The sequence below is a fragment of the Ictidomys tridecemlineatus genome, chromosome 2 (assembly GCF_052094955.1).
Source record: "Ictidomys tridecemlineatus isolate mIctTri1 chromosome 2, mIctTri1.hap1, whole genome shotgun sequence".
NCBI lineage: Eukaryota > Metazoa > Chordata > Mammalia > Rodentia > Sciuridae > Ictidomys > Ictidomys tridecemlineatus.
Window position 1 is genome coordinate 70,691,973 of NC_135478.1, and position 22,752 is coordinate 70,714,724.

The 22,752-nt window shown below is 52.4% G+C and overlaps 2 protein-coding genes across 24 annotated transcripts in view; one reads left to right on the top strand and one right to left on the bottom strand.

The window, feature by feature from the left end:
* Arvcf (ARVCF delta catenin family member) overlaps positions 1-18,676 on the top strand; it is a 58,512-nt gene extending 39,836 nt beyond the window's left edge. For 9 of the 20 annotated variants that reach the window (XM_078038732.1, XM_078038733.1, XM_078038736.1 and 6 more), the window contains 15 exons: positions 6,387-6,545; positions 6,735-7,261; positions 8,242-8,741; positions 9,639-9,822; positions 10,671-10,788; positions 11,128-11,299; positions 11,957-11,974; positions 12,987-13,058; positions 14,373-14,500; positions 14,737-14,887; positions 15,178-15,376; positions 15,481-15,779; positions 16,114-16,167; positions 16,512-16,597; positions 16,702-17,157. In XM_078038732.1, the coding sequence (XP_077894858.1) occupies positions 6,387-6,545; positions 6,735-7,261; positions 8,242-8,741; positions 9,639-9,822; positions 10,671-10,788; positions 11,128-11,299; positions 11,957-11,974; positions 12,987-13,058; positions 14,373-14,500; positions 14,737-14,887; positions 15,178-15,376; positions 15,481-15,779; positions 16,114-16,167; positions 16,512-16,597; positions 16,702-16,866 (2,832 nt within the window). In that variant the 3' untranslated portion in view covers positions 16,867-17,157. Of the gene's footprint in view, positions 1-1,379; positions 1,537-6,386; positions 6,546-6,734; positions 7,262-8,241; positions 8,742-9,638; positions 9,823-10,670; positions 10,789-11,127; positions 11,300-11,956; positions 11,975-12,986; positions 13,059-14,372; positions 14,501-14,736; positions 14,888-15,177; positions 15,377-15,480; positions 15,780-16,113; positions 16,168-16,511; positions 16,598-16,701; positions 17,158-17,199; positions 17,320-17,837 lie in introns of those variants that run through there. The other 11 variants (XM_021732712.3, XM_021732708.3, XM_021732713.3 and 8 more) reach the window with 11 other exon arrangements.
* The window catches only part of Comt (catechol-O-methyltransferase), a 36,989-nt gene continuing 32,830 nt past the window's right edge, over positions 18,594-22,752 (bottom strand). For all 4 annotated transcript variants that reach the window (XM_040291078.2, XM_005334546.4, XM_040291080.2 and 1 more), the window contains one exon: positions 18,594-20,588. In XM_040291078.2, the coding sequence (XP_040147012.2) occupies positions 20,388-20,588 (201 nt within the window). In that variant the 3' untranslated portion in view covers positions 18,594-20,387. The remainder of the gene's footprint in view (positions 20,589-22,752) is intronic.

The window sequence follows — 22,752 nt, forward strand, 5'->3', positions numbered from 1 at the left end:
GAAAATAAATATTAAAAATTCTTTCTTCTCTCTCTCTCTCTCTCTCTCTCTCTCTCTCTCTCTCTCTCTCTCTCTCTCTCCTCTCTCACTCTCTCTTTAAAAAAAAAAAAAAAAGAAAGTGCTTGAGCTTACTGGAAGTATAACCTCTGTACATGGCATATTGTGGAAGCCAGGGGTGGTATGAGGCAGGAAGCTCAAGCCTATGCCCCTTTCTTGCAGTACCCCCAAAGCCTCTGTGGGCTGGCCCCAGCTCTGTTAATATCAGAACCTGGTTTGTCATTCATGATGCAGGAGCCATTGGCTTGCCTCTGTGGGAAATGATCCAAGAAGGTCGCCCTCACTGACCCTCTCCTGAATTTCCCTCCCCTTCACCTAAGTTTCCCCCAAACAGAGTCAGACTCCTTAGGTGTGACTGCTTGGGGACTCCATGGGATAGAGAACTCCTAATTGGCAACTCTGATCCCCTCACTTCATCCACCACTTCCCAGTAGATCAGAAACAGAGGGTCTGAAGCCAGCTCAGCCTCTAGGACTTTTTCTGAGGGCTCAAGATCAAGATATTAAGTTTTTTTGAGGGATGGATTTTGGTTTGGTTTGATTTGGTTTTGGTACTGGGGGTTGGACCCAGGGGCACCTAACTACTAAGCCACATCTCCAGCCTTTTTTATTTTTTATTTAATTCACTAAGTTGCTGAGGCTGGTAATCCTCCTGTCTCAGCCAGTCGCTGGGATTCTGGAATTACAGGCTTGTGCCACCTCACCTGGTAAAGGGATTAAGATTTTTACACAAGGTTACCCAAGAGTTGTTCTCCTGCCCCAATATTTGACGCACTCTGACACCTCAAAGGGTGGGAAGACAAAGGTTCTCAAGAACTCAAAACATAAAGTAGGCCTGTGGAAAGACCATTGGACAGGTCCCCATTGAGCTTTGTGGGAGGGCCTTTCTTGGAAGCCCATGCTGGGTAGGGGCTAGGCAGAGGGCTGGGACTAGATCTGAGAGAACTTGCAGCACTAACAATGCTTAACTACTGTCTTATTGGCCTAGAAGGGGAAAACGGAATCATAACCAGGATAAGTGGATTATGCCAAAGATGCTGGCTTTTGATTTCAGTTTTTCTATCTGTATAGGTGGAAGGGTGTGTGTGTGTTCATTTGCTGAAGTCCAACTGAAGCCTAGGAAGGACTTGGCTAGAGTCACTCGGCTGGAAAATGCCACCCCTTGGGGGAGGGACGAGAATTCTGACCAGCTGCCAGGGACCTGGGGACCACCCGGGCCTATCCTGGCTGCAGAGCCCCGCCCCCGACAGTAGAATGCTGAACCTCACCCCACTCCTTCGGCTCCCGCCCCGCCCCGCCTGGGCGCGGCCCCGCCCGATTGGCTGCTCACCGTGACCGCCCGCCAGATCCGCCCCCGCGGGGAGCGAGTCTGCTGAGCCCAAGCGGCAGAGGCACCGGAGCCGAGCCCGGTGTATCTGCCGCCGCCCCTGCAGGCCTGCGCCCCCAGAACCCCGGCCCGATGCCGGCCGAACTCAGACAGGTTGGAGGGAACTCGGTTCCGGGCGGGGGCCGAGGGCACCAGGCCGAGGGCACCATCCTGGGGCCAGCCCCACCGAAGGGCGGGGCGCCAGCCTTCCCCGGGAAGGACCCGCTTTTGTTGCTTTTGTTACGCTGAGCTGCTGGCCCAAAGCAGCTATTGTCTGATCTCCCGGCTGGGCTGCGCGGGACCCAGGGCCAGGCTGGGTGGCAGGAGTGAGCACACTACCCTGGGTTTGTGCAGAATGGGTTGGGGCCTCTGGGTCTCCAGAACTAGCGCGCGGTGTCCCAAGGCAGGTGACCCTGGGTTCAGAAGGAGCCAGGACCTGAGCTGGTTTATATCTCAGCCAGCACCAAGATAGGTGGTGGGGTACCCGGGTAGAGGGCCAGGGCCTCCCTGAGTAGCCCTTCTCTGTGCAGAGGGAGGCTGACTGAGTCTGCAGAGGGAAGTCCAACCAAGCCTCCTGTTTCCTTGGGGCACCCTCCTTTTCTCTTCCCTTCCCTCTCTACCCCTGCGCAGGGTCCTACTCTGGGGACCTACGAGAAAGAGCTTCTGGAGCTTTAATGGAAGCTCTGCCTCAGCAACGCTCATGAGAGGAGGGGTGGAAGCTGGTCCTGCCCATGTGTGGAAGCAGGAGGGGTCTCAGAGGAAAACGGGGCTGGTCGCCTCCCATTACTGAATAGAGTGGAAGGCAGGTGAGCAGCCTGTACTCTGCTCAGAAGTAGGATTCAGTAATAGTCTGGGAAATAGGCTGAATAGAGGAGCAACCCCACATAAGACCCTTTATGGTAGGAGGAGTGTCTCCCACAGCCAGATTTCTGTCTGTTACGCATTTCTGGCTCTGGGGGTCTGGCTACTGACTGATTCAGAAATGGAGGGACCAGGGAGGAATTCGTGGGTACAGTGTAGCTGAGGTCTAGGCTTAGGGAAACTGGGTTAGGTGACTGGCTTGCTCTCCCACCAGATTCCCTTGGCCTTTCAGCCCACTTGTCTAGGGCCACACCCTGACAGGTATATTGCTACTGTGGAAGGTCAACCTTCAGCGGCCATGGGCACCAAAGGAGAGGGTACTTTGTGGTGGCCAAGGTCTGGATGCCTCGTGGGAGATATCAGCCTGACTTGTCCTGTACTCCACCTGGAAGTGTCATACTGAGGGATTCAGAACAATTATTTTTCCAATTTTTTATCCATCCAGGGGTAGCCATTGCTTGCCCTCTGGAGACCTAGCCCAGGAGTTGTAGTCTCTCAGTGTACATTCTCACCTTAACCTGTACCCATTGTTTCCCAGCAGACCTTGCATAGGGTGGGCAGCCCACTTCTGCAGTCTGTTCTTCATGATACAGACTGTGGGTGTGTATCTATAAAGTTCATAGACCTTTGAGCATTGATCTACATCTTGCTTTTCTACCCCTATGTTTCTTGTATCTGGCTATGTAGATTGGACTGGCAACCTGTTTCTGGAATCTCTGTATGAGGAAAACAACCCCCAAAGAGGCAGATGCCTCTTGGGGCCCAAAACGCTTGTGCTGTGCTCAGTTGTGTCTGCAGGGATCCTATTGAGAGGTAGTGGGTGGGTCTGCCTCATCAGACACTCTGGCTTCTTCTATAGGCCCAAGGGAAATCATAGGAAACCCCAGATCTGGGCTGCAGCCCCTCTCCAAGCCAGGCCCAGAAGCTATAGACCTGCTGCACCATAGATGGGAGAACCCCAGGATGAATGTGAGCCCCATAGAACATGGTCCTTCTATGAGGTGAAAGGATAAAGTCAGGACCAAGGAGGAGGTGACAATAAATGATTGGCAGGACATAAGGAGTAGGGGAGGAGAGGGTTGTTGTGTCCAGCATGGTGCCAATGTCTGGGCTATAGAGGGGAACAGCCTAGAATCAGGTCTAGGACAAAGGTAATGTGAGGCTGCAGGACAGGGTTCCCTGCAGGCCAGTCTGGGCTGACAGATGTGAATCGTAGAACACCAGAATAGGACACTGGAGCCAGTCAGGGAACCAGGCACCCCATTCAGCCCCCTTTGTCAAGTGTATACTGGTCATTAGTTCACCATCCTATAGATCCTCCATAAAGATGTTGGAGAGGCCTGAGCCATGGAGTTAACGTGGGCATCCCTCTGCTATAAGCTTCAGTGTCTCTATTTGCTGCCAGCTCTGAGAGTCTGTGCTTGGTCCTTGTATGTTGCAAGCATATCTCGAGGCCCCACATGGGTAAGGGTCTGGATAAACCAGTGGAAGACATGAGAATACAGGTATTCTAGCATATGCCTTTGAGAATAGTAGTACTGTGCACTTTGGGTGCTCTTAGAGGTGCCACAAATTTATGTTTGGACCTGTGAACTAGGCTGGGTGCTCATATACCTATGGACATGCACATGTTCCTGCCTGAGGAATCAGGTACATGTGTCTGTGCATGTTTCCAGATCCCTGTCTGTGTGTGCCTAGGCATGTGTAACAGGGCTGGGCTTTTCGAGTGCCAGCTGACTCATGCTTCCACCTGCCTTGATGAAGTCATTGCCCATTTTTAGCTCCCTGAGGTCATTTGCCAGCAGGGACTCTTGGGTCCTTGGGATCCCGCTGCCTTGCTGCTGATCTCCAATGTTAGTGGTGATGCTTCAGAATTGCCACTGATGGCTGGGGGCCCTTGCTCTCCTAACTCTTTCACCCTAACTCTGCACTGTTAGACCCTCACCATAGCCAACTTGGGAGGAGGAAGATGGGCCACAGATTGGTAATGAGGTACCACAATGTCCTTCCCCCATCTCCCAACTACGGGGATCTCAGACCTGGCAGCAAATAGGTAAACTGAAGCTTGTGGTAAGGAAATGCCCAAAGCCATTCTGTGACTCAAACTCTGGAACATCTTTCTGGTGAGTCTGTGGGTTGGTGGGCTCATGAACAGCATGTACTTGACAGAGTGAGCTGATTGGTATGGGCTCAGTTCCCTAGCACCTAGCTAGGGAATATGAGCTCTTCTACTTGTGTTTAATGTATAAAAATCTAAGAGGCCATATATGACTGGCAACAGTCTCCTCAGTCTTGCTCTTCCCCTCTACCTTGTCTCCAGGAAGGCCGCTCCTCTTTCTTAGGCCCCACACAAGAGCTGTGACTAATCTCAGGGCCCTGCACAGAGTTTGAAGCCTGACACGCAGTTACCAGATACACATGGGGAAGGCCAGGCACTAGAAAGGATAGCTGCCCTGTGCCTACTTTTACTTTAGAACCTTCCCATTTTACCCCATTGCTCTTGGGGTAAAAGCCCAGGCCTCCCTCTCAGCACACTACCAATTGTCCCCACTCTGGACCTCAGTCTGTTTCTCTTCCCTGGGAACAGGGTCTCTTCTTTCTGGCCAGGTCCCAGCAGACTTTCCACTAAGACTGGGCTGGTGGCCATCAAGGCCTTGTTCCCAAGAGGTAAGGTGTCACTCAAAGGATTCCTTATCAGATAAGTGCCTGAAATCCCTTGGCTAACAATAGTGAGGTTCTGAGTAAGCTTTCTCCCCTCTGCCAGACCTCAGTTTTCCCATCTATAATCTCATCTCTTTACCTTCTGAGGACCTGCTTCTAGGGGAAGGGGGAGTGCATTCTGTGCTATTGCTCTCCTCTTCCTCTTGATCCTGAGGGATGCACTGTCCTAACATATTGGTGCAGGCTCCTACCCAGACCTCTGCACACATGCATTAGGGCCCCTAGGACAGGGCCCTGACGTGAGGTAGATTCCTGTGCCAAAGATCTCAGGAGGAAGGCCCTGAAAACAGCCCTGGGCATTTTGCCTAGAATACCTCCCAAGATGACACACGCAGCCAGAGTATAGCTCTGGAGCCAGGCAGGTGCAGTATGAATTGCAACCTTCCCTGGACCTCTGCTCAGGATCTGTGCAGGCCTCAAGGGGCCCAGACAGGGAGCACATTCTCTGAGGCCTGGGCCACAGAGTGAGGCATGAACTGCTGACCTGTCCCTGGCTACCCGGGAATGTGCTTCCCCTTTGCCCACCCACAACAGTTTTGATTTCAGTCCCCCTGCCCATCCTGGTAGATGCCAATCCCCGGACATAAGTATGGTGGAACCCTGGGGTACATATGCCCAAAGGCAGATTGGCTTAGGTCTCCATGCCACTCAGCAGAGCAGAACTGGCCTGTCCTCTTTCAGCTTCAGCTTCCCCACTGGCAAGTCCAGCTATTTAGCACATGGATATCAGAAGGGCATAGTCTAGAGTTGTCCTGCCTAGAATTTCACTGTTGTGTGCCCCCTGCAGGGTGATGGTAAGGTGACTGTAGTGCAAATCTACTATCACTGGTCTCTGATATGACATCTAGAATCTCTGTCAGCTGGGGGCACCAGACATAGGCCTAAGGTGGGGCCAGATCATGCCTTTAAGAGTGTCTAAATGGAAGGATCAAGGATATTTTGGTGCTTTGGACTACAGTACATTCTGAGAGCTGGGTATTTCTGTCTTGTGAGAGCATCTGGCTGGACTTTGCAGGAGACCAGGAGTGGCCACAGGAGACAGTCAGTGCCACTGAAACTGTGATCCCCAGCGTTTATGCATTTATGCATTCCAGGCTTCTGGAGTGCAATAGGGAGGAGGCTGCACAAAACCTTGAGGGTCCAGCCAGGAGTAACAAGTTATATATCAGGAGGATATCCTACATGTCCTATCTAGGATCTCTTCAGGCCTGGAAAAACCTGCAATAGCCAAGGCATTGAAGCTCAGAGAGGCCTGTACCTCTCTAAGCTATTTAGTTGCTAGTGGAACCCAAGGAGGCCCTAGGAGGGGAACCAGGCACCTACACTCCAGGGACATATGAGCAGCAGGTCCTGCCCCCTGATATCTGCCTCTTTTCCCCTAGGAGCAGAGCCCAGGGAGCCAGGCATCACTGGCCACAATGCCGGAGGCACCTGAGGTGCTGGAGGAGACAGTGACAGTGGAGGAGGACCCTGGTACACCTACCTCCCATGTATCCATTGTCACATCTGAAGATGGGACAACCCGGCGCACTGAAACCAAGGTATGGCGGGTGCAGGTGTTAAGAAAGCAAGCAGGAAGCCCGTAGCTCTCCCTTTGTGATGTGGGCATGTGAGCCAGCCCCCTAGGGGCCGCCTGTTTGGGTGGAAAATTGAGGCCACCCTGGCTCTGCTAGGGTACTGCCCAGGCCTCTTGGACTGCCCAGCTCACACACTACCGGCCTATCCACCAGGTCACCAAGACTGTCAAGACAGTGACCACGAGGACAGTACGGCAGGTGCCTTTGGGCCCAGATGGACTCCCCCTGCTGGATGGTGGCCCTCCACTTGGCCCTTTTGCTGATGGCCCTCTGGATCGGCATTTCCTACTGCGTGGTGGTGGTCCAGCAGCCACACTCTCCCGAACCTACCTCAGCAGTGGGAATGGCTTTCCTGATGGCCTTGAGCCCCGTGATGGCCCTAGCTATGGCAGCCTGTCCCGGGGTCTAGGGTTACGGCCCCCACGCACTGGCCCCTTCGGCCCAGGACCTGGTGATGGCTGCTTCACACTGCCTGGCCGCCGGGAGGCCTTCCCTGTGGGTCCTGAGCCTGGACCATCAAGTGGTCGTTCCCTGCCCGAGCGCTTCCAGGCAGAGCCCTATGGCTTGGAGGATGACACACGCAGCCTGGCCGCTGATGATGAGGGTGGCCCTGAGCTGGAGCCCGATTACGGCACAGCCACACGGAGAAGAGCTGAGTGTGGGCGGGGCCTTCATGCCAGGTGAGCACCCCATTCCATGTGGCTGCCTCCTTTGGAAATTCTACCTTTTCTACCCAAGCCATAGAATACTCCACAGTCAAGCTGCCGGGGCTGAGTTAGTCATGCACACTTTAGTTTGGATCAGCCTTGACTCTTCTCAAGGACAGCAGCAAGGACAGACCCTGAGATGGTAGATGTTAGTCTGGACAGGAGAGAAGCTGGTGACAGTGCCAGATTCCTGCTTTCTTCCAAACAGATGGCTGTTACTCTGAGCTCAAGGTCCCAGACTATCCCTGTGCTTCAGTCTCTCCCAGGTACCAGAATAATTAGAACCCATTGCCCCTAGTCCTTCCTGTTACAGCCTCTGGTTCTGTCTATATGCCTTGTATGTGCAGAGTGGGAACATAATCACAGCCTGGGTCTGGATTTTTTATGTGACCCTAGGTGAGTTACTTGACCCTCCTAGCTCAGTCCCTACCCTGGGAAGTGGGTTTGATGAGAGCCCATGGGGCTACTGAGAGCAAAGGATATCTCATACTCTGAAGGGCTAGTAGCCTGAATGCCCTTCAGATGGTTCTACTAGAATGACCACATGAAGGGAAAGTCATTTACTTCCCCTACTTCCTGGTACTAGCCAGATGATCTTACAAAATGGGGTGAGATTTCCCACCCACTATCACAGAAAAATATTACATGGAAACACATTTAGTGCAGGATTGGTGATAGGAGTGAGCAAACTCCCCATCCCCAGTGGCCTTTGGCTGGGATTTGGCTCTGTCATTGACTGTGAGTCAGTTCTTGCTTGGTCATGACTTTTTGGCATGGTCAATTCTTGGGCATGACTTTTGGGACCCACTCTATGCTCAGAACTGAGATATAGATTCTGTCAGCCCAGCCCTGCTCTGGGCATTTATAGTCTTCTGGATACTGTGATGGGTAGCTCAGAGGGTAGGACTGGCAGCGGCTGTAAAGATGTTCACTTGCCCTGCTCCCCTGAACAGGGCCTATGAGGATGTAGCAGATGATGCTGGTGAACTGACCGATGAGCGGCCCCTGTACCCAGCAGCAACAGCACCACTGGCCCAGCCAGAGGGGGGCAGTCTGGGCAGCCTGGACCGGGTGGTACGTCGCTCACCCTCAGTGGACAGTGCCCGCAAGGAGCCACGCTGGCGGGACCCTGAGCTACCTGAAGTGCTGGCCATGCTCCGGCACCCTGTGGACCCTGTGAAGGCCAATGCAGCTGCCTACCTGCAGCACTTGTGCTTTGAGAATGAGAGTGTCAAGAGACGTGTACGGCAGCTGCGTGGACTGCCACTACTTGTGGCATTGCTAGACCACCCTCGGGCTGAAGTGCGCCGCCGGGCCTGTGGAGCACTGCGCAATCTCTCCTATGGCCGTGACACCGACAACAAGGCTGCAATCCGGGATTGTGGCGGTGTGCCTGCTCTGGTGCGCCTGCTGCGAGCAGCCCGTGACAACGAGGTCCGTGAGCTGGTCACTGGTGAGTGGGACCTGGTCATGCCTACTTCCCCCAGGAAGAAAGGAGAGCAAGGCTCAGCCTGCAAGGGGTGAGGCCACCTGGGGGAAAGCACCCAGGAGGTCAGGAATTCCAGCTGCTGGGACTGTTTGCCCTGGGAGTGGGCATCCAGCCCAGATGCTGTGACAGATTCCCAGTCTCTATTATCATAGGCAGGGGTGCTGGTACCAGGACCCACCTTCCTGGTTCCCACCCCATGATAGTAGGGTAGTAGGGTTTGTGTCTTGTAGGACTTGAAGGAGTAGGCAGGGTCACATGACCATCTCTGTGTATGGCCTGGTGGCCTCAGGAACTTTGTCCCACCTACCTACATAGCAGGAATGGGTAGGAAGAGATGACACATGCCAGGCCCCTCTGAAGCCCAGCTCTTCCCTCCCAACTGGAAGCCACCTTTAGGTGCTGCCTGCTTATCTTGCCTAGGCCAGGATGGTCTTCCAGAACCTCTCCTGGCTTTTTATTATTTTCTAACTTTTTGTGCAAGCTAGAGTGTAGCTCAGTCTTAGTGTGCTTGCCTAGCATGTACTAAGGCCCTGGTTCAATCCTCAGTCCATAAAAAGAAAAAAAAAAAAAAACCTATACTGATTAACTGTGTAAAGCTGGGTACTTTGACTTATGCCTATAATCCCATCTACTTGGGAGACTGAGACAGGATTTCAAGTTCTGGGCTAGCTTCTGCAAAGAACTGGGGTTGTAGCTCAGTGGTAAGTGCCCCTGGGTTCAATTCCCAGTATTAAACTAAACCAAACCAAATTAAAAATTCCTATGTGGACTGGGAAACAAGGGTGGGGGCAGGTCCTGAGCATAGTCCCCAGGGGAGGCAGGGCCCAGTAGTCAGCATGGTTGGTCGGCGGCGCCCTGCAGGCACACTCTGGAACCTGTCATCCTACGAACCCCTGAAGATGGTCATCATTGACCATGGCCTGCAGACACTGACCCATGAGGTCATCGTGCCCCACTCGGGCTGGGAGCGAGAGCCCAACGAGGACTCCAAGCCCCGGGATGCTGAGTGGACGACTGTCTTCAAGAACACATCAGGCTGCCTGAGGTGTGGGTAGGGGCTGGGCTCAGGCTGTTTCCACAGTATGACTGGGTATTCAATTAGGGAGGCAGAAACAAGTGCCAGAGACTGCACATACACCAAGGCCCTGTCCTGGTGGGTAACCATGTTCTCAAAGTCCCAGAGAGCATGGAAGACAGTGAACCACCTGAATCTTAGGAGTTTCAGAGCCACATCACAAGTCCTGTTGATGGGAAGTAGGATTGATGGGAGATATCTTCACCCCCAAGGGCAACCTCTAGACAGGGACTCCCACCTTTCCTATAATGTCCAACCACTCTAGCTCTGCCCATTGTCCCATCACCATGATAGCTAGGGAGTAGGAGCAAGATCCTTGTGTCCAGTTGCCTCTGAGTCTTATCCCTTCATGTTTATGACCTTTGCTCTTCCCCTCCTATCTCTGGGAGGCCTTCTATAGACTCCACAGGCATGATCCATCAGGTCCTGCCCCAATGGTCCTGTGGGGTCCAGACCTCTCAGTGTGAAGCCTAGTGCTGCCGCTGGGATGCAGGGGCAGAATTACCATGCACTGGTGGATTCAGGCCTCCTTGGGTCCCTCTTTGGCCCTTCCTAATTAAACTGAGAGTCAGGGAAGACCCCTTATGCCCAACAGATATGTTGAGCTAAAGCAGCCCACCTCCTGGAGTTGAAGATGTCAGGACTTCCTGCCCCTCCTTCACTGTGCTTCAGGTTTTGGTATACTATCCCAGTGGGACTGTTATGGCAGCAGCAGGGCCAATTGTACAGATGAAGACAAGCCCTTTGGGCCAGGGTTGGGGCTGGAGAAGTTCTTACCGGGGTTAGGGGGTCACCAGGCCTGCTCTCTGGCAATACAGGAATGTGAGCTCAGATGGTGCTGAGGCCAGGCGACGGCTCCGGGAATGTGAAGGACTGGTGGATGCGCTCCTGCATGCCCTGCAGTCAGCTGTGAGCAGAAAGGATACAGACAACAAGGTGGGCAGGGCAGGGACAGTCTTGGCAGCCTCCTTCCAAGGATCAAAAACTGGATGGTGTAGGAATGGGACCCAGGGGTCTAGAACTGTCTGGGGTGGCCCAAAGGGGCATGGGTGTGGATCTGGACATGACCCCCACCTGGTAGTGGCCACACTGGGAAGAAGGCATGGTCCTACTGATGGCAAGTGCTCCCTAATATAGGGGCTTCCTCTTGTAGCCCCTCCGTGGCCTAACTGTGGCCAATCTTTCCTGAAAGCTAGTTCCACACACAGGGTCATGGGATGGTCAGCAATCCCCAGACCCCGTGGCCCTGCCCCACCAGGTCACCTTTCCCCACAGTCTGTGGAGAACTGCGTGTGCATCATGCGAAACCTGTCCTACCATGTGCACAAGGAGGTGCCTGGGGCTGACAGGTACCAGGAGGCTGAGCCTGGGCCCCCAGGCAGTGCTGCAGGCTCCCAGCGCCGGAGGAGGGATGACGCCAGCTGCTTTGGTGGCAAGAAGGCCAAAGGTGGGTGGGTGAGATTGGCATGCTCCCCCTAGACCCTATTCCCTGGGCTAAAGTCTCTCATATCCATGACAGACAACCACAAAAGATGGAGGACATCCAGTCAGTCCTCCATGGGCAGGTGAGGAAGTAGGGAACTGCCGCGGGTCACACAGCTAACAGGCCAGGGTTCACACCCAAGCCTAGTCTTCACCCTGTGCTGTGAGCCCCCCAGAAAAGTGTTCATGTTGTCTACTACTGCCCAAACTTAGTCCCTTAACTCTAGGAAAGGGTTCTGTTGGCTTGTGAATTTGGAAAGTGCCATAGGTGACACCCCCTCATCATTTAAAGAGCACCTACATGTCTTGACAAGCCCTGCAGGTATACCCCACTCCAGCTGGGCTAGGCCTCTGCTGCACACTGTCCCCTTAGGTACCTGGGGGTTGCAGTTTCCAGGAACCTGCATCCCCCACCAGTTGTAGAACAGTGTACCTCCTTCACCTGCCCTGCTGATCCCAGGTCCTCCCTTGCATGTGCCACTGGTGAGTTCTCAGCCCCAAAGAGTAATTGGGACAAGGTTCTTACTTGGTCCAAGGCACGCAGTGGGAATCTGAGGGCACAGGGAGGGTGCCACCTGCTCAGGCTCATCTCCTCTCTCCTGTGCTTCCTCCGGCCGCCCAGAGGAATGGTTCCATCAAGGTGAGTTCCTGTTTGTCCTGCTGTCCAGGCCTGGCAGGTGCTGTAGCATCAGGGAGATGTGTGTCCCCATGGCTCAAGACAATTTTCTATGACGTCTGCAGGGCAGTGGGTACAATGAGCTCTTGGGATGCCTTCCAGCTTCAAGGCCCTGTCCCACCCCCAGTCCCATGAAAAGGCAGCCATCTCCATGACAACTACATGGACTTGACAAAGGCAGGAATGTGAGCTGTGGACTTGTGGGGAGCCTGAGAGGGAATACCCTCTGTAACATCAGACTCAGTTACCTAAGCAGGGCCAGGGCAGAGCAGAAAGTATGCAAGGCCTGGGGTATGTCTATTACTCAAGAGGGCAGAATGTGTACTAGGGCAGAATGTGCCCCTATAATGTGGCTTAGTTGTCCCATGAGGATGGGCAAGGCAGGAACCTCAGGTCATTTGAGCTTGGCTTACTGCTTTCCAAGAGGAAGATGGCTAGAGGCACTGAGTTATTGTCCTGAAGGTGTGCAAACCAGGGCTGTACAAGAACTTGGTAGGGCCACTATAGGAACCCAGCCTGGGTATGGGGGTTCTGGTTCGTAGAGGCTATGTTCATGTTCTGGTCCCTGACTAGGAGAATTTTCCCCTTAGATGGGACTTGACCCCTGTCAAGTCCCATCTAAGTACTGTCCCTGTCAGTTTCTCTATGCTTGTATCTAACTGCTACCCAGCATGGGCTCCTGTTTCCCTTATTTCATGCAAGGAAGCCATGAAGAGGTCTGTGGTACATTCCCAGAACCTGATGGAAGGTGAGGACTAGGTCCCCAGGGCAGGGCTGGGATGTCCTTAGGCCCTACCTCCCTGACCCAGACTAAAAACTCAGAATAAGTACTTCACACTCAGGGCCTCTCAGTGCCCAGGCCTGGACATTAAGGTTGTTTTTGATCTCTGGGCAGGAGAGGACGATGCCTAATCATCCTGATATACTCTTATGCCCCATGAAGACTTCCTCCCCTCACACTGCTTTTCTGTTTCAGGAAAGAAGGATGGTGAGATGGACCGAAACTTTGACACATTGGACCTGCCCAAGCGAACTGAGGCTGCAAAAGGTAAGTGGGAAGAGGCAAAGCCAGAAGTGGCCATGAGTACTTGGTGGGGCTGTATGAGCTGGGGAAGCCTAGTGCCATCAAGCAGGCTTGAAGAGTCTGAGGGGATCATTCAGACAGAGAAATGGGCCCATATGTATGGGATTTCATGGAGGGGTCCAATCCCTGGGCACCTTGGAAGGGCTCAGAATCAGGATCAATATCACAGGTAATTTCAGGTAGGGTAGATGGGAAGATACAGGCCAGGCTCTGCTCAGTCACTCAGCAGGTAAAAAAGGCCAGTCAGAGGGAAGGTAGGGCTTTCAGTATACTCCATGGGGGTTGGGAGCCAGTAGGTCATGGACCAGAGGGCTAGGACCCAAGAATGCCCCACTTATGGACTCATGCAGGGACAGGGTTGTTCACCCTTCATGTCCCCTGTCCTCTGGATTCGTATATATGGATTGGCCTTGTTTGCTGCACTCAGAACTAGCTTGTGAAAGAAAACATTGCCCTGCAAGCTAGAAGAACCCAGATGCCCCCAAGTTGAGTAGAAGGACCCAGCCATGGGTGGGTATGTGTGATGTGGGGCCATACCAGGCAGAGCAACAGGGCCTTAGAGGAGAATGCTTGGAGAGTTTGGGGAGTAGTAAGCCCAGCTAGAGTAGAGGGAACATGAGACTTGAGGACAGGGGAGCGGTGATGAAATGTGAGAGGATAGGGGAAAGGGAAGTAATGTCTTAGAGCCAAACAGAGCCCAAAGTAGGGACAGGCAGGCTTGGAATGCTGCCTCCACCTCTGACTCTGGAGCCCTTTGCAGGGCACCATCTTAGGGCAGCCATGATCACAATCTGAGACCTTAATTACTGGAGCTCTTAAGAGTGGTTGGCAGGAAAAGCAGGCCCTGTTGCTAGGGCAGGCCCCTTGTTCACAGATTCATTTGCATTTGGGTTGGGTGGAAGGTCCTGTTTCCAGGGAGGGTGGTCAGGTGCCCTGGCCTGGTGGGGCTTATTGTTAGTGGCATGTCCTGGTTGTCACCTCCTTTCCCCAAAGTCCCCTGCTATGCTCAGGCTGCCAGGCAGATCCAGTCCCATTTCTTTGGCAGCACGGTTGAGGAAGGAATGTCCTCACCCAAACCTATTACCTTCTGAGTAAGCCTGTTTGCCTCTCTGTGAAATGGGAACATTTTCCTCTTTGGGTGGCTATAGGGTTCAATTCATTGATAGAAAACATGTCCTGACTCCTCCACACTCATCCCTGGCCCCAGTTCACCACAGCTTTAGGAGTAAGGGTAGGGGGTTCTGGATGACTATGGGCTCTGGTTGTCCTTGTACCCAGGCTTTGAGCTACTATACCAGCCAGAGGTAGTACGCCTCTACCTCTCCCTCCTCACGGAGAGTCGGAACTTCAACACCCTAGAAGCTGCAGCAGGTGCCCTACAAAACCTCAGTGCCGGCAACTGGATGGTAAGGGGCCAGTTTTGGCAGGAAGAGCATGACCTGGACAGGAAGGGAATTTCCCCAATCCCTGCCCAAGCTGGAGGGTGGTTGGGGGGAGGTGAGATACAGTGTGACTCCCCAAGGTCTGGGAGGTTCAGGGTACACACCTTGGGTGGTACAGGTGGTGCTGAGCTATTGGGGCAGGACTTTATGAGGAACCACCCCTCGCTGAGCAACCCACCTCCCTGCCCCCACCGCCACAGTGGGCCACATACATCCGTGCCACAGTGCGCAAGGAGCGTGGGCTGCCGGTGCTGGTAGAGCTACTGCAGTCTGAGACTGACAAGGTGGTGCGTGCTGTAGCCATTGCATTGCGCAACCTCTCCCTGGACCGTCGCAACAAAGACCTCATCGGTAAGGACGTTGACAGGGCCAAGGTGTAGAACCACGAAGGCCTTTCACTTCTGGTTTGAGGTGGGTAGTTTGGGAATCCAGGCCCTGCCCTTGTGTCTTGGGCTGGTCCCAGCCAGCTACAGGAACTCACTGTCTTCTTGGCCCATTCTCCGAAGCTCAGCCCCCTGCTCTTAGGGGTCCTTGTGGTGACCTGGGGGCCTTCCTGGCAATGCCCCTTGCCTCAATCCTGCTCCTTCCCACACAGTTGAGCAGAGGTTATCTATGTCCTAACACCCAACCCTGCCTCTTAGGGAGCTATGCCATGGCAGAACTGGTGCGGAACGTGCGCAATGCTCAGGCTCCAGCTCAACCCGGAGCCCGCCTGGAAGAAGACACAGTGGTTGCTGTTCTGAACACCATCCATGAGATTGTGTCCGACAGCCTGGATAATGCACGCTCACTCTTGCAGGCCCGTGGCGTGCCTGCGCTGGTGGCGCTAGGGGCCGCCAGGTGGGTAGGGGTGGGGACCAGGGGGTGGGAATGGGGCCAGGAGGTGGGGTTGGGAGACTCTAAGGCCCCAGGGACTTATGATCCTGCCTCTGATCCTGCTGCAGCCAGTCGGTTCGGGAGGCAAAAGCAGCATCACATGTGCTTCAGACTGTGTGGAGTTACAAGGAGCTACGTAGTGCCCTACAGAGGGATGGCTGGACTAAGGCTCGCTTTCAGGTGTGGTCCACCCTGGCCTTCCCTCTCCCATTTTACCATGTCAGGTTTCCAAGAGCACTGCTTCCCACCTCACCCCCTGTTTTGTGTCTCTTTAAGTCGGCTGCTGCAGCAGCCAAAGCACCCAAGGCAGCTTCTAGTCCCGGAGGCTTCGATGACAGCACGCTGCCTCTAGTAGACAAGAGCCTTGGTAAGTACAGGCCAGAGGAAGAGGTGGATGGCACAAGAGTCCATCCCTAAGGCTCAAGAGTGGCTCCCCACCTGTGTTGATCGTGACAAGGTTGGGGGTGGCCCCTTTCCCTGCTCTCATCCTCCTGGGTATTTCCTTCCCATGCTGTCTACATTGGCACCAGGCTGGGTGGTGGGTGCCTAGAAGCTGGGCTGAAGAATGCAGTGACATTAATGATAAGAGCACCCAAGGTCACTGAGGTCAGTCCTATGATGGGCTTATCTGCCTTGGTCATCACTCCATACCCAGCTGCTTGTCCTTTCCTTGTAACCAGCTACCTGCTTATGCCTTCCAGATGGTGAGAAGCCAGGCAGCCGGGATGTGATCCCCATGGATGCCCTTAGCCCAGGTGAGGGCAGGTGCTGTGAACTTGTTTCCTCCTCAGGGAGGAGGGAGGGCCCTGAGACAGTCCTGCTGGTTTTATGGGGTAAGTGTGGTTAGTGCTGGGAAGAACTTCCATGGATCTACTCCCTGGAGAAGATTTGGTTCAGGGATACCCAGGGAATATAATGCAGTGCTGGTGAGAGCTGGCACCAGGACAGGTCTCCAAGGATCTGGTAGGTGGGGATCCTCTGCAAAAGCTCCCTGTCCAGGGGGTCTCCTGAGTTTGGCCTGAGAGGAGCGAACTTGTTCCTAGAGTGCCTGCCCCTCAGAGCTCTCCTCATGCCCCACCAACCCTAACCTACTCCACAGATGGATATTCCACCGTGGACCGGAGGGAGCGGAGGACTCTGGGTAGTGACTCCTTAGGGGAGGCCTCAGAGAAGGAACCATTAAAAGTAAGTGATTGTGGGCAGGTGACCAGGGAGGCTGTATGTCTAGGGCTTGTCCAAGGAGCAGCTAGGTAGTACTCAGTTTGATCTGGTCCCTGGGGCATGACTAGGGTGACATTCATCCATGGACAACTGGGAGGTGGAAACAAGCCTGGGAAGCAGCCCTTCACATCAATCAGCCTTTGGGTGTTGGGTTCAGAGCTTCACCTGCTGGGAGGGAGGAGAAAGGGAATAGAGCTCCACCTAGCCACACACTGCACTGGACTGGAGCCTGAGAAAGTGAGTCTGCGTCCTTCTCTGCATGCATGTGTATGGTCCATGCCATGGTCCGGTGGAGAGTGCAGCACCCATCACCTGCTCTGTACCAGTCCCTGGCTTTTTGTGAAGGCTTTTATGTGTCCACATGCCACCTAAGCCTATGTGAGCCATGCCAGCTGAGTTGCTCCATACTGCCTTGGCAGGCCCATCCTCACACTCCCCTGGCCCTGACCCCACTGACCAGCTCAGCCCCACCCTTCAGCTGCAACTAACGTGCTTTGTTCTGCCTCTGCCATTGTCCTGCCTACCCACCCACCCATCCATCCACCCCACCCATCTGTGTGCTGCAGCCTGACCCCTGCAGGAAGGCCCTTCTTCCCGGGCCCAGCAGGCCTTCGGTCAGGCTGGTGGACGCCGTGGGGGACACTAAGCCTCAGCCCGTTGACTCCTGGGTCTAGCTTGCATGCCTGGTATGTTCTCTTGTCTGGTTGTTTGTCCAACTGTTTTCCTATCCTCTGGGCAGGGCATCTTGTTAATCTCTGTTGGCCGCATGCTCTGCTCTCCCTGTTGCTCCCTGGCAAGACCCAAGCTGCCAGCAGGCACAGCAGGCCCAAATGTCCATCTTAGGGAAGGCCAGACTGAGGTCTGAGCAGGGATCTTCCCAGGGCCCATAGCCTCATCCTGGGCACTGTGAAATCAAGGTCCTGAGGAGATTAATCCAGAGCAGGGGGTGGTCCCTCATAAGCCTTAAATTCCTCTAGCACAGGACTCCACCAGGTCCAACAAGTCAGGATTGGTCCTAGTGTCAAGTCCCTGGGGGTTGACCCCTACCTCCTGATCCATAGTAGTTGCTTTTGTCCACATCTGCATTCACATGGCCAGTGACCTCTGTCCAGAGGTTGCAGTTGCTCTGTCCCATTCATTTGGTTCTGGCCACTTTTTGTGCTAGTGGTTGCAGCATCTTTCTTCCTTCCATCTCCCTCTGCAGGGCCTGGATCCAACCATTTGTTCTTAGGGATCACCAGAAGGGCCATCCTGAGCAGACCCTGTCGTGGAGCTTGGAGCCCCCTGGCGGCAGGGGTTGGCTGAGACTCTCACCCGGAGCCAGAGCCTTTCTGGACACCCCTCCTGACCCACCCTGTCCATTCTTCCCTCTGCTCTCCCGACCTAACTCCCTAGGCCAGAGTTAGCTATTTACTGACATGGTGCTGTGTGTGGGCAGGGGTGGGGACCAGTGAAGTGGCAGGGGAGGGTAGCTGGTTTTGCTTTGGAAGAACAGGAGAGAGCACCCTGTGTGCCCAGTGCCCCAGAGGAACAATATGGAACTGGGGTGCAACTCCTGGGGACAGGTAGCCAGGCAGGGAGGGAGGGGCTTGGGAAAAGAAGTTGGTCCATGGAGAACGGAGGCACTCCCCTGGCTGAAGCCCTACCCTGCTTAGAAAGCAGACTGCAGGCATGGGGCTACTCCAAGAGGGCTAACCCAGGCAGGGGATTAGCAAGATGGAAGTCAGGCTATGCTTGCCCCTCCACCACTCCTTGGGATCTGTGGATGTGTGGGATCCCTATATAGTGGAACTCTTCCCTGAGCTGCCTCTAGCTGGGGCTGCCATGGCTGCCACATCTGCATCTGCCCAGAACCTCAATAACCTCCGGGACTGACCTCTGGCAGCAGCCCCCAAGGGAATGCTGTTCAGTGCCTGCTGTTTGTGACTTAAAAACAGAAGAAAAACACTGACAAAAAGCATTAAAAACAAAACCAAAATAAGATTGTATTGGTAAACATCTAAATTTTTGTAAGAAAATTTTAAAAAGCAACAAAGAACTTTCTGTTTTGTGTGGCTCCGCTTCTTCTTCCCAAGCCACTGGGCATCTCTTTCAGCCCTGGATAGGTAAAGGCTGACCAGTGCAGACTCTGCTCCTGCTCTTTGGGTATTTCTCCATATCCATTCACCCTGGCTACTTGCTAATTCCTGTTCTCTATGCTCAGAGGAGTGGGCTGCTTATGGGTGGTTAGCTGGCCCCAAGACCAGGAATGGGCACAGGTGAGCTCAGCTTAGACAGGGTTTATATTTGTGTCCAGTATAGGAACTGGGATCCTGCTGAGGTGGCCAGTAATCTGATCACTTGGAGGAGTTGGGGCCTCAGAGCTAAGGTCGAGGCTGGAGCAGTTCTAGATTTAGGCATACACAAATCAACTCTGCTTCACCACTTGGTACCTAGGCAGCCAGAAGAACTACTCTGGCTAGGCTAAACCTGCCTTCCTTTACTTTAAACCAAGCTGACTGGGACTAGGAAGGAACATACTCATTCATATTCAGTGCCTCATGTCCAGAGAGTCAGGCACTTTGCATAGCCCTGTGTTCACCTCTACCTAGTACCTGCTTAGAGATGGGTAAAGGCTGGCCAATTTTTCTGTTTTTTTTTTTTTTTTTTTGGTAATACTTGAAAAAGGGTGGCATCTACTTCAATGCTATGGCCAGGAGTCCTAGGCTGGGTGTGATACACAGGATCCAGCCAGTCATGAGCCCAGCCTGTAGCATTAGCATTCCATCAAGAGGAACTTGGCATGTTTGGTTTTAGCAAAGGGTCCTGGGAAAGAGGGAGCAGTGTGGCAGTTGAGAAGAACTGTACTCAGTTATCTTGTATCTAAATATTTAATCTTTCTTTTTTTTTTTTTTTTGATACTGGGGATTGAGCTTAGGGGTGCTTGACCACTAAGCCACATTCCCAGCCCTCTTTTGTATTTTATTTAGAGACAGGGTTTCACTGAGTTGCTTAGTGCCTCACTGTTGGTGAGGCTGGCTTTGAACTCATGATTCTCGCGAGCCATTGGGATTACAGGCATGCACCACTGGGCCCAGCGTTTAATTTTTAATTTCTATTTTGTCCTTTAAACATTATTTTAGTATAAGATTATTGCAGCTAGCCAATTTTAGTAAAGCAGTTATGATTCATTCTTAAAAAGAAAGTGAAAATTCAGGAGTCCAAAGTATGTAAGAGTTGTTAATTCTGATAGTTACTGAGGCTTTGCTGCCACCTACTGACAGCAAGCCTTGAGGACATCCTGAGTGGAAGGCACAGCAGTTTGTAAATGTCTGACTTCCACACCCCTTTCTGGGTCTAAAGGAGGTGTCAGTGCCTGAGGACCATGTAGAAACCCTATTGGAATTCCACTTGCTGGTCAGTGACACCAAAGATACCACCTGCCCCAATTTGGTCTGTGTGTGTGTGTTTGTGGTGTGTGTTGCTGAGGATGGAACCCAGGGCCTCACTAGGCAAGTGCTCTGAGCTATATCCCCACTACCCTCAATTTAGCTTTGTCAGCAGTATTTTCACACAATGAACCTACTCTATGGAGTGTGCCAGAGTGTGACAATCTGGAAATGCAACACAGAGAGGTCACTATATGGGCAAGGCCCAAGCCTTACAGGATTTGAGTACAGTTCTCAGAATTACTGAAATGGCATTAGTAGAAGTTTGTCTATCTTGCCCTTTGGAGGACCAAGCTTGTCAGGGGAGCCCAGAGCAGGATAGACAATCAAGGCTGAACTGGACTGCTTGGGCCCTTGTAGATGGCTTTCTCGAGGCCATCCACCACCTTCATGTATTCCAAATATGAGCTGTAATGTGTGCACTCAAAGCTGTTGCTCGCACGCACATATGCCAGATATTCGGGTGTTCCTGGGACGATGACATTGTCAGCCAAAAGTACTGTCCCCTTCCGCAGCAGGCCACATTCCTACAGAGGATAGAAAGATGGAGTAATGAACCTATTATACTATGGAGCTAGGAAAATTCACCCCAAACAAGGTGCTCCTCCCCAAGATGCTGCTTCATGCACTGACCTATGCCTCACCCTGGGGACCAGGTCTCTCTCACTCCCTCATTTTCTCCCCAGAGCAACCAGTGTCAGAAAGGGTTGTGTTAGGTCCTAGTCCTGTGTCTGGAACATCAGCTTTCTGAAATGATGGGACCTTGTAACTTTTTGATCCTCTTTTCTTTTTCTTTTTTTTTGTTCATGGTACTGGAGATCAAATCAAGGGCCTTACATATACTAGGCAGATGCTCTGCCACTGAACCACATCTCCACACTTCCATTCACTCCTATATCCAACTCAGTCCCTAGAAAAACATGTGACACACAGCAATAAATCCCCATCAATAAATGCTTACTGGATGAGGAAGTAGAGGAAATGCTGGAACCAGAGCATGCTCCTGAGATAACTAGTTCTAGGAACACAAGCCCCTACAAGGGAGAGGAGCCCTAGGTAGCTTAGGCTGCTGATACAACCATCACAGACAAGAGCTGGTGACCCTGCAGGATTGGGGGGCAAGTTGATCTTGCCACTGACAAGCCTACCCACTTCTCTGGATATCCCAAGGTTCCTGCCTTTGCAGATCTCTATTCCACCAATATTGGGGATGTGGGAAGATACAGGACTGTCTGCAGGATGAAGGAGTCATTATTGAACATGCTGTGACAGGTGGTTGCCACCCAGGGTCTGCAGTCAGATGAAAAACTCCATAAAATGTTTTGTTTAAGCTGAGAGGTAGATCTGCACACATCAGAAAAATAAATATATAAATATTTATAAATAATAAAAGAGAAACCTGAGTGGAAGTGTATCCTGGTGGGGAAAGAGGCTGTGAAAAAGGTTCCCCAGACACATCTTGGAGTTGAGTTTGGAAGCATGGAAGGTTGTTGGTTTTTTGTCTCCCTCACCCTCCCCACATAATTACAAAATAAAACTTAAAAAGCAATTTTAAACATTGAAAGGAAAAACAAGCAACCCAGATTGGAGTATTGCCCAGGCCTGGGTTTTATCCCTTGTACTGTAAAACAACAACAACAAAGCCAACATAATGGGCACACACCAATAATTCCAATGACTTGAAAGGCTAAGGCTGTAGGATCGCAAGTTTGAGGCTAGCCTGGGAAACTTGGCAAGACTCTTATCTCAAAAAGGGCTGGGAATGTAGCCTGGTGGTAGAGCACTTGCCTAACATGTGTGCGCCTCCGGGTTCAATTTTGCCAAAACAACAACAAAGATAAGTGACCTTGGGTATCTCATATCAGAGGCAGGAGAGGGTCTCTCACTTGAAAATGACAGATGTCACTCTGCACCTCTGCAGGGATGTGCTGCCCTATGTTCAATAGCCACACAGCATTTTCAGCTGTGGAAGTGGTGGAGGGCAGTCTTTTTCAGCCTGTTGGCAGTGGGAGAAAGCCAAGGGAGCCCTCAGGCTACAGTAGTAGAGGACATAGTTGTAAGGTCACTTAGGTCAGGGGACAACCCCATGATCTGGAATTTGCAAAGGAAGTACACTATCAATCATGATGTATTTTCTCTTAGGGGGAAACAAAAAAAAAGAATGTCCTAGCAAAGTTAGCTGAAAATATCTAGAACAAAGAACTACTCAGAAGGAGGGCACCTGGGCTAAGGCACCAGGAAAGGGCAGGAAATATACAAAATGAGCAGGAAGCCTGGGCCCCTAGAGTTTTAGGGTCAAGCAGAGACTCAGGGGTCAACCTCAAGAGATACAAGCTAACCTTTAGTAAGACCAATGATACCAAAATTTCATGAGTTCATCATGTCATAAAGGAAGAGTGAAGTGTTGGTCACCTTTGGAGGTGCTAGGGGCCCAATGTCCTTTAAGAAACTGGTCAAGAAAAAAAAAGTTAGGCTACGATTGTAGCTCAGTAGTAGAGCACTTGCCTAGCAAATGTAAGGCATTGGGTTTAATCTTCAGTACCACATAAAATAAATAAAATAAGGGTATCGTATCCATCTACAACTAAAAAAAAAAAAAAAAAAAAAAAAAAGGTGTCTCTCGCCCTCTAATTTCTGAGTTTAGAGAAAGCCAGCCATCATGTTGGGATTTTCAACCAGCCCTATGGAGAC